Source organism: Lonchura striata, chromosome 3, assembly GCF_046129695.1.
Source record: "Lonchura striata isolate bLonStr1 chromosome 3, bLonStr1.mat, whole genome shotgun sequence".
Lineage (NCBI taxonomy): Eukaryota > Metazoa > Chordata > Aves > Passeriformes > Estrildidae > Lonchura > Lonchura striata.
The window spans coordinates 11,749,371-11,759,406 of NC_134605.1; the positions used below are offsets into that span (position 1 = coordinate 11,749,371).

The 10,036-nt window shown below is 52.0% G+C and overlaps 1 protein-coding gene across 2 annotated transcripts in view; it reads right to left on the minus strand.

Annotated features, from left to right (window-relative positions):
• The window catches only part of VASH2 (vasohibin 2), a 33,169-nt gene extending 25,728 nt beyond the window's left edge, over positions 1–7,441 (minus strand). Inside the window, exons 1-2 of one of the 2 annotated variants that reach the window (XM_021547549.3) lie at positions 7,226–7,441; positions 2,049–2,137 (exon numbers count right to left, since the gene is read on the minus strand). In XM_021547549.3, coding sequence (XP_021403224.2) covers positions 2,049–2,137; positions 7,226–7,330 — 194 coding nt within the window. In that variant the 5' untranslated portion in view covers positions 7,331–7,441. The remainder of the gene's footprint in view (positions 1–2,048; positions 2,138–7,225) is intronic. The other variant, XM_021547550.3, reaches the window with a different exon arrangement.
• Between the last annotated feature and the right edge of the window lie 2,595 nt (positions 7,442–10,036).

A 10,036-nucleotide genomic window follows, 5' to 3' on the forward strand; every position in this document is an offset into this window, starting at 1 on the left:
TCAAGTTCAGCATTTGAAGGCTATAAATTCTCTTTTCCACTAGGTGTGGCTCACTATAGATCGCAAGTTTGAACAAAAGTCTCACACATGAGCAAGAGAAAGCTTGCATAGCCTACCCAAACCAATCAATAATCCATGGTCTGAAAAAACTTTATTTCCTTTCAAAGTTTTTTAACTCCATCAGCATCATGACTCACCTGTGACCTGTCAACCAAAACCACTGCAGGTGCATCCATTCACACTCAGAAAATATAAGCCATTCTCTAAAAAATATGTTCTCAAAATGAAAACAACCAGCTATGTGCAAGTCAAGGTCATTAGCAAACACTAATAGTAGAAAAGTTCATCACAAATAAGACCAGCAGACAGTCAACCAAATCTCAGCATCACTTGCCTAGAACAGGCTGCCAAACAGCAGCATCACCAGAAGCAGCCTATTCCTTGTTCCTTGAGCATTTCTGTTCAAGCAGCAACACAGTAAATCAGACCAGGAAAACAATCTGTTCAATGAAAACAAAAATAAAACAAAAAACCCAATTAAATTTTGTAAAAAAAAAAAAAAATAAATAAAAATCACACTGCCTTTATTTTTGATAGTTTACTTTTCCAGTTGAATCTCTTTCCTAACCTAGTATCCAAATTCTATTCCCATCAGAATATTCATGTCAGTAAAACTGGTGATACCAAGGCAGATACCCGGGCACAAGCAGGTGACCCCATGGAAGCTAAGAGTTGCTTGCAAGGCATAAATAAAACAGCTGCTGGATGTATAACCATAGCCTAAATAAAAACTCCAGTTCTCACCAGGATGCTCTGAACTGACTTCAAATAGAGTTCAGAGTTCTCCACAAACAAGGCTTTACTTCCCTCCTGCCTTCAAAACTAACTCATGAGGCCCTTTCAGGGTGCTCTGCACAAAGCATACATCCTCTTTCAGCCCTCAAAGGAAGCCCAGACACTGCTCCCCAGCCCACTTTGAAGCTTTTTCGAATACACATCCAAACCTAAGGTCTGCTCTGCAGCAGAATGCAGGATTTCAAAACCGCTACAGGGTGAGGTGGGGGATAATGTAATTTTTGGAGCTCTGTCTGACATGGTATCCTCTCTGGCACAATCTCAGCAAGCATGAAGCCTCTTGTCCTGGCCAAGTGGCTGCCATAAAGAAGAGAAATGCAGAGCAGGCAGGCCCCTGCCTCCCTCCCCACAGCAGCTGCTGCAGCTCTGGGCCCAGCTGCCTCCTTGATCCCAGCCACAGCTCCCCACCGAGCCAACCATGCCTGCTATTCCTGCATGTTCTTCCAGCTGCCTCCCATGTCCTTTCTTAATCCTTAGCAGTGCTTTACACTCATCCCCCCCAGTTTCCCCACACACACGAACACAAAAAGGCAGAGTTTAGGAAAAAAGGGAAACACAAGAGCAGCATCCAGGCCAGTAACCTTCTCTGAAATTATCTGTCAGCAATGGAAAGGCAGGAATTGGGCGTGGGGCAGTGACACGCAGGCTAGACAGATGTCCCTGATGAATCCCCCAAGCAAGGTGGAACATCTGGAAGGGAGATGCCATCGGTCAGCTCTTGTGTCACAGGCAAGGCTGCCCACCTTGGGGTCAGGACAGCTGCTCGTGCCTGCTCACCCCAGTGACAAGCACTGAGCAATCCTCAGAGAACCCACAGGGGCTGTCAAGGCAGAGGGAGAAAGGGCTTGCCACAACACTGGCTCTCTCTCAGTCACTTTATGACGAGATGCCATATTATTTCTCCAGGCATCATGAGCTGATCATAATATCCTCATACATCAACTTCAAAATAAGTACTTCTATTCCCACCAATGTCACTTCAGTTAAATTTTTCAGTATAATTTAAAGATAATTACATCTCCCAGAGGACTGCTATGACAAGCTGCTGCTGCTATCACAAATCCCTGGAGGCGTCTCTTTACCCCCAAATGATCCCAAGCCCTCACAACCAGCTAAAGCTTCAGTAAAGCTCTGTTAATTCACATCAGGCACAAGTCAGCCTTCTTTCTGGAGACCACGCACAAGAAGGATACTGCAGCATCTTCATGTAGGTCTGTATTGCCTGGAGCCATTCTGGGATTGACATGGAGAGCTTGTAGTTTGGCACTGGCGGCACTGAGGGCTGGACACAAGAAAAAAAGATAAAGAGGTTAGACAGCCAGGGCTCCCCGCAGAGCAGATAAGTGATTTACTGAGCAGTGGCATGTGCTCAGTGCAACACAATGCGGCAGCACAGATGGCTTAAGCCCCACGTGAACTCAAGCATCAGGCAAAGTCACCCTGCTGACCACAGGGGCTGCCCCAGCAGCAGAGCCAGCCCTTCCCTGCATAGAGAGGCTGTGGCAGGCTGATCATCAATCAGAGCCACCAGCATCCCCCAGATACCACCCTATGCAGGCAGGCAGTCCAGCACAGAAAGCCTATGCTTCCCATTCCCTCCCCAGCACAGGGCAGTTTGGATGAGCAGAGCCCCAGTACTGACTTTGGTGTTCTCCCTCCCAAGGAAGCCATTTCAAGTCTAATTTCTGCCCTCCTTTACCACAAGATAAAAGGAGACAAGGATATCCTAGGCTGCATAATTTCCCATCTGCCATATGTCTGCAGCATACTTGCTGGGGAGGGAGAGCACAGCACCTAGAAGACCACCTGGGACCCAAATATTGAATGACATTAAGACACTTAAAGATATAGACTGGCAACATAATGGGATTTTCCCAAAATCTCATAAGACATCTGCTTGTGCCTAAGCATTTTAAGAAGGCAGGCCCTCAATCCACATTTAATCTCCACAGTTATTTGGCTCCTGAGCCTGCAGCTACACAGGAAAGAAGCAGAGCCTTGTCCCAAAGTCCACTTATTTCAGGGGTGAGACTGCAAAATATGAGGTTAGCAGATATTAAAGTGGGCAACATGGCTAAAAAGAAGTTAGCACAATTCTCACACAGTGGAAGAAGCGGTTTATTTGAATATTAATACAGATTCAAATTCAGGAACCAGCAATTTGGGCAGCTGTGACAAGGTGCAAAGAAAAGCATCTGTGGGACCATATTGTCATAACCGTAGTTTAAAGCTCATAATGTGACATATCACTGTCTTTAATACGTTTGAAGTCAGCAATTACTGATAAGAACAGCCAGTTCAGGTGGTATGGGGCCATCTCTGGCACAAAAACTTTCCTCTCCAGTTCCCACCTCTGTTAAGATTGCGCTTGCTTTCAGAGAGTGAGCACTGGTAATCCCAAAGCAACAAAACATGGAATTTACTACACGCAGCAAGTTACTACAGTGAAAAAGTAAATACACCTTGGAGAAGGGGGAAAAATCCACCAAACCAGAGACTCCTACATTACTGGCACACAGAAGCATACTGTAAGTGGCAAGCAGATGGCAAGGCTTCCAGCTCGCCCCTGCCATCCCAGTGCTACACGCCGGCACACACATGGGCTTTCTCCTCTCACCAGTGGGAGTTATGAGCAACACTCATTAGTGCTTCTTAATCACAGTTTTCATGCCTAAACTCCTCATTAGAGGCTTTTTTTGGTTCCACAGGTTGCTTTCTCACCCAGCCCCTTTGAGCTGGATGAATTATTCACCTGTCCCTTCCAGTACAAAGGCAGACCTGGACTCAACACACCTGATAAGGTTCAAGTTTCAGAAGCAGCAAGGAGCTAATAAAGGGAATTATGGCAGGGCTGTCACACCTTCCTGGGGCGGCCATTTCTGCTCCAATACACTCAGTCCTTTGCTTCAAAGATACAGAAGCTCTAGGTGCATGCATTGCACTTACACAACACGCAGAGGCAATGGGAGCCCCAGGCTGCGAGGGGCCTGGCTGCTGCAGAGGTGGGGATTCCATCCTTTTCCCAGCCCTCACCCTGCTGGGGGACCCAGGACAGCATCCCATAGGGACAGCCCCAGTGTGAACGGACACAGCCCTTCCTGAAACCCACAATGGGCCCCCTCACCAGAGGGGACAGGTTCAGACTCCAAGTGAGGTGCTCCCCAATTCCAAGGGAATTGATCACATTATGCAAGGAGGATGAGTGTGTCAGATACCAGAGCCATATCCCAGAAAAGAGAACCAGGGTTTTCCTACTGGCTAGAACATATCCAGTTACCTCGGCAGGCCTGCTGAGCCAGGAGGCCCAAACCCCTCCAGGTCTCAGGCAAGAAGGGAGGAGTGTCCATAAGCCTGAGCCCACACAGAGCAGCACTGCTCTCCTCTCTCCAGGGCAGGCAGCACACACACCATGCTGCCAGCCAGGCCAGGCAGCGGGGAGCCACACACCTCTCCCACTCCCTTCCCTCCCCAATTCCTGACCCAGCTGCAGGACTGATAAATACAGCTGCACAATACAACAAGTGAAGGAAAGCACAGCTTTCTTGTGATTGAGGATGCAGCCCTCCAGCTCCTGGTATACATCCAGCAGCAAGGAGCAGGCAAGAGGTCATGGATGGCAAGAGGAAATGCAGACACAGCACTACAGACCGTGAATTTGTAAAGCAAGTGAAATTCAGGGACGAGTCAGATAAAAAGCCTTGACCCTGTACCAGTCTTTCCAAGGAACAGCAGCTCCAGACAGTGGAGCCGCTGCAGTGCAAGACCACGTGGCAGAGCTGGAGACTCATCCCATGGCTGGAAATGCTGTAGTCTCACTTCACCACTGACATCCTGTGTGAAACTCATTTTGGCCGATTCCACTTTCTCACTTAATGACCAGAAAATCATTTTCTACCAGCTTCCCCTGCAAACACACTGCTACTCAGCATGGATGAAGCTGACAGGCATGAGTCCTCAAAGCTGCTGAGAGGTTTAATTTATTACGATCTCCAAGTACCTCCAAGATCACAGAAAAGGTAAAGGATTGCACAGCCCTTCCAAACTGTGAGCCTGCACTATTCCCAGAGCTCAAGCAAACAGAGGGGGAGGATCCCACAGATTCCAAAACTACCCCTGCAGACAAGCCAGCTTTTTGTAAGGACTCTCCCTCCCAAGAGAGATGCAGCCCTGCACCTCTGCAGTTTGCATTTGTTCCAGCAAGGGCAACCTCACAAACACAGTCAGAAGCTACTTACCACCCTGTGCGTATGATTGCTGAGACTAATGCCAAGATGATTAGAGCAATCAAGTGGAGCTTCTTGAAGAGGGGATGAAAACTCTCTCCCATCACTAGGGATTAATAACAGATCAGATGCAGAAATGGAGCAGTTGCACATGCCACTCACTCAGCCTGAACCAACTATCAATGCAAACAGATTACAAATCATCTTCTCTCAGGCACAAGTTTCCCTCATCACTCCCAAACAATACCACCTGGTCTTTTGCAGGGTGACACATACCCAGCAGCACAAGCCAATTAAGATAATTTGTACCACCATTTAAGGAACAAGTCTCCACTCACATTCCTACTCTGACCCACAAATCACTATCACAACTTTGGTAATCCGCTACTGCTTTGTGGCAAAAAAACCCAGGTCCTAACCTTCATTTGCTCACCTGAGCTGTGTTGGCCCTAATAAGAACTAGGTAGTCCTCAAATTACTCTCTGACCCACAGAAGTCCCACACTTAGCCAGCAAGAGCTACTTAGTCACAGAGGACACCAGGTCCTCCAGCCCCTGAAGAAACTAATCACTCTAACAGGGATTTTGCTTCTGGGTAGTGCTGGAGGAGTACAACTCCTACAGCACTGGGCACTGATCAACATCATCAAATGATTTGGCCAGGCAGATTTCAAAACATTTTTATTCTGCCCAGCTTATGCACATGCTACATAGAGACAGCCCAGAGCTGTGGCACTGAGGAAGAAGCCATGGGCAACGCTCTCTGGGACATTCCCACAGGAATACAGTGTGCAGGCCAGCACACTGGAGCCACTGGCATGTCTCTCACCAGATGCTTTGTCAGTCACCACGGGTGTCACTAATAAAAGTTACATGCTCTGGAGCTGGCAAGTAAAGGATGAAAGTCAAGTCTAGCGCATGCTTTGCCATCTCTTGACACCAAATGGGCTTGCAGGTCATCTAGACTGGCATAAGCTGGTCAGGCTGCTGAAACAAGAAGTTCTGCCCAGACCCTGCCCCTTCATTTCCACCTCAAGTGCTTGTGTAAGTACAAGATGAACCACGCCAAGGAACCACAAACTCAGCATAACCTGATTATTTTTCAGTTGGACGTGCTCCCCCATCCAAACAAAGGCTGGTTCCAGCACAAGGAGAGCAGAGTGGAGAGAGATCATCCCTTTTGCACCTGCACTAGACTGAACATTGCAGAAGAGAGATGAAAGGCCTTTTCAGTCCGCAGCTTATTTGACAAGCACCTTCTCAATACAGCCCTACACAATAAGATTTCGACTTCCCTGTGCACAGAATCTCCTTTCTACTCCATGAAAAGAACAGGCATATGGTTCGTGTCAGTATCCCCGACAGCTTGGGCCATGCCAACAGCAGCCCAGCCATCTCACCCCAGCACGCAGAGGGGTATGAACCAACCCAGACTTCAGCGGTCAGCTCACATTAATGCTGCTTGATGGGAGGAGTGAATCAAGCTCAAAGTCTGCCAAAGCAGAGAGTGTTAAAGACATTGTGATCAGTAATGCAGCAGTGTCGAGAAGCCTTGGAACAACAGCAGACATCAACATTTTATTTGCTGTCTGGTGGAAAAAGACTTGGGTGAGGCAGAGTTATTTGGGGCTTGTACTGAGGAACGTACCAGACAAAAGCATTTGGAATCTTTCCACATACTGGAAAAGAAATGTCTGCGTTTTAAATCCCTTGTTACATTTGAGAAGCAACACTGTGCTTAAGGAAGCGCCTGTTTCCAAAAGGAAAAGAAAAAACCTGCTTTAAATTGCGCAAAGTGCTTCACTCAATCCCTGAAGATTCCTTTTAACTCTTGTTTTCTGCTTTTTTCTCCCCAAGCTAAAAGGAGTAATTTTCTTCCTGCTTGTTCCCCAGGACACGCACTGCAGCCCCCAAGCACCCCGCAACCCCGGTACTCCGTTCTGGGCGCTTTCGGACGGCCGATGCCCCATCCTTCTCGCCGGTGCCCCGAGAGCATCCTCGGGCTGCGCTGCCACACGGTCCCGCCGGGCCGCGGAGCCGGCCCGGCCGCTCGGCGCGCACAGAACGCGGCAGCCGCCGGCCCGCCGCGCTCGGGCTCGGTGCCACCCGCTACCCCGCACCAGGGGACGCGCGGCGGCTTCGCCTTACCCGGGCCAGGCGGGCGGCGCTCCGGATGGCCGCCGCCACGGCCCCGCCGTCGGGGTGCACCCGCTCCACGTGGCCCCACATCCGCTCCCAGGTCTGCCCGTCCATGGGGAAGCCGCTCTTGTTCACCAGGAAGGGCGAGCCGCCGTCCCGCTGCTGCTCCTGCTCCTCCTCCTCCGAGCCCCCGCCGCTCCCGCCCGCCGCCCGCGGCTGGGCGCTCCGCGACCGCCCGCCCTCCTTGCCGGCCGCCGCACGCCGGCTGCTCCCGCGGCCGCCGCCGCCGCCGCCCGCCGCGCCCGTCATGGCCCCGCGGCCATGCCCGAGCCCGGGACCGCTGGCGGGATGTGCCCCGCGGCCTCGCCGCCGCCCGGCCGCTCTCTATGTGTATGCGAGTGTGGCTGTGACGGGCGTGCGGAGGAGGCTGGGCGGGGGCGGTCCCTCGCTAGCGACGCCGGCCCGCTCGCTCCGGGCGCCCCGTCCCGGCCCCGGTACCGGCCGCGGCCGCGCAGGGGGCGCGCCCCGCGCCGCGCGCCATGCCGCGCGCTGCCGCGCGACCGGCCGCCCGCGGCGCGCCCCCATTGGCCGCCGCAACAAAGAGGGGCGGGGCCGGCGGGGCGGGGCTGGCCGCCGCCGGCGGAGCCCGCCGGGAGGAGCCCCCTGCCGGACAGCTCGGGACACCGCAACCGGGCGGCGCTGTCCGGGCGCTTTCGCCCGCCGGCGCACCGAGCCGAGCCGGGTCCAGCCCAGCCCCGCACAGATGAACCCAGCAGAGCCGAGCTCGGCCCCTCCGAGCTGAAGCGATCCCCTCAAGCCGAGCCCAGCCCAGCCGTGCGTCCCGGTCCCCAGTGCGTGAGGGACGCCGGAGGCCGGCAGTCCTCCTCGGAGAGCGGCGGGCTGCTCCGTTCTTCCCAGAGCTGGGAGCGCCCCTGTTGCGCCCTCAGCGGTACGGCGCTGGCTGTGAGATCCCGGGCTGAAGGCAAAGCGCTGCCGAGAGAGGCACCGGGCGCTTGTGAGGGGTGGGCAGAGACGCTGTGCCTGATGGCTATGGCCATGCTCGGACGGGGATTTTCAGCTCTTCACATCAAGCACAGCGGTGTCAGTAATGCATCTCCTAGAGCTGTGACTGACAGCCCAGCAGATACAAACAGCCTGATAAACGTTGCTCCCGTCCCCTGGCCATGCGCTCGGATACTGCTGCCGCTCTCATCTCCCCTGCTCCCAGACAGGAATAAATTTCTGCGGTGCCCTAATCAGCTTCCCGAAGGCTCTCAGGAGCCAGGAGTGTATGTTGAGTTGCTAATCACTCTCCACAGGAGCCGATGTCTCTGTGAGTCCTACCAGTAATCCTCCCTGCTGTCCCCTGGCCACATGGTATGCCAGAATCTCATCAGGGGGTTTAACAGAAGGGACGACAGAGAAAATCTGTTCCATCAGCTAAAGCAAATCAAGGACTTCAGCTTACATAGCTTGCCCAGTGTCAGCTTTCAACCCAAGAGACTTTGGTGTAGGAAACACCCCAAGCTGAATGCGGGGGCTCTGTGTGTAAATGGCAACACAACGTGGGGGAAAGGGGTGAAGATCAAAGTGGATTTAGAGCTTCTTTGAAGCCTTCACCCTCTCCACTGTGTTCTGCATTTCCCTAATCATCAAGCAAATGCTGCAGTTGGAGGAAAAATATGCATCCATGCTGGGCAGAGACGACAAACACACACACACCCTGCCGGGTTTGGAAGCAGGATCCCAGGGGAAGCACAGTCTCTCCTACTGGAGCACAGATGATGCTGAACATCAGCAAGATGTGAGAGGACCAAGATGAATTCCCAATGGGAGATGATGAAACACAGAGACCCAGAGAGGCTGCAGATAGCTGCAGACACAGAGGAGAGGGCTCTCAAGGAGCAAAGGGAGGCTTAGGCAAGACAGTGCAAGGAAAGGAAGACCAAGAAAGTCTGTGAATTCACTGGAGCAGAGACAGGGGAAAGCCCAGAACTCATTCAGAGCTGGATCTTAGAACTAATGGGACAGTGCAGGTGGTGGCATCCATGCATGAGCAGCAGAGGGGCACACTGCATGTGACAGAGCCTGGAGTGCTGGGATTACACAGCAGGATGTCATCCTCAAGGATGCTGATACACAAGCTGGCAGTCACATATATCCCAGAGCCTTGTTCCCTGTTGGAACAGGCAACCATGTTGAGGCTGTCAGAGCCTTGCTCAGTGCTGCTTCACTGCCCAGAGCAGCCAGGAACCTTTAGATTGTGTTTTCCTACACCCACCCACTTCTTAGCCTGGAAGGGTGAAGATTGGAAGGGTGAAGATGCTATGTGCTTTGCAGTTCAAAGCCTCCTGCATCCACCATGTCGGGATGTGCTCCATGCCAGAGGGAAGGACTCTCTCTGGCCAGACAGGTAAGGGGCGTGGCAAGATTTGGACAGCACAGCTCTGCTCATAGCAGTCTGCAGCATTCAGACCACTTCCCATCAGGACTGAAAGAAAGAAAATTCTTACCAGCTCCTACCTGATGCTCAGGCAGAAGAGTGAGAAGTTGAACTCCCAGAGGTCAGTCAGTGTGTCCAAGGCCAGCTGTGGGCTGGACAGACAGGGCAGAAGTTAGCTGAGGTCCTGGAGCTAAAGGCAACTTTGAAGCAACAGCTTAAGGCAATAAAAGTAGAGTCCCTAAGTCCCTATAACTAAGGGAAAGTCTTAATAACCCTCTCACCAACTACAAATTAAGTGTAAAAATAGAATAATGCTGCTTTGGATTAGCCAAAGCTCTCCCTGGTATTAGTTATGAACAGAGATTGAAGATGAGTAA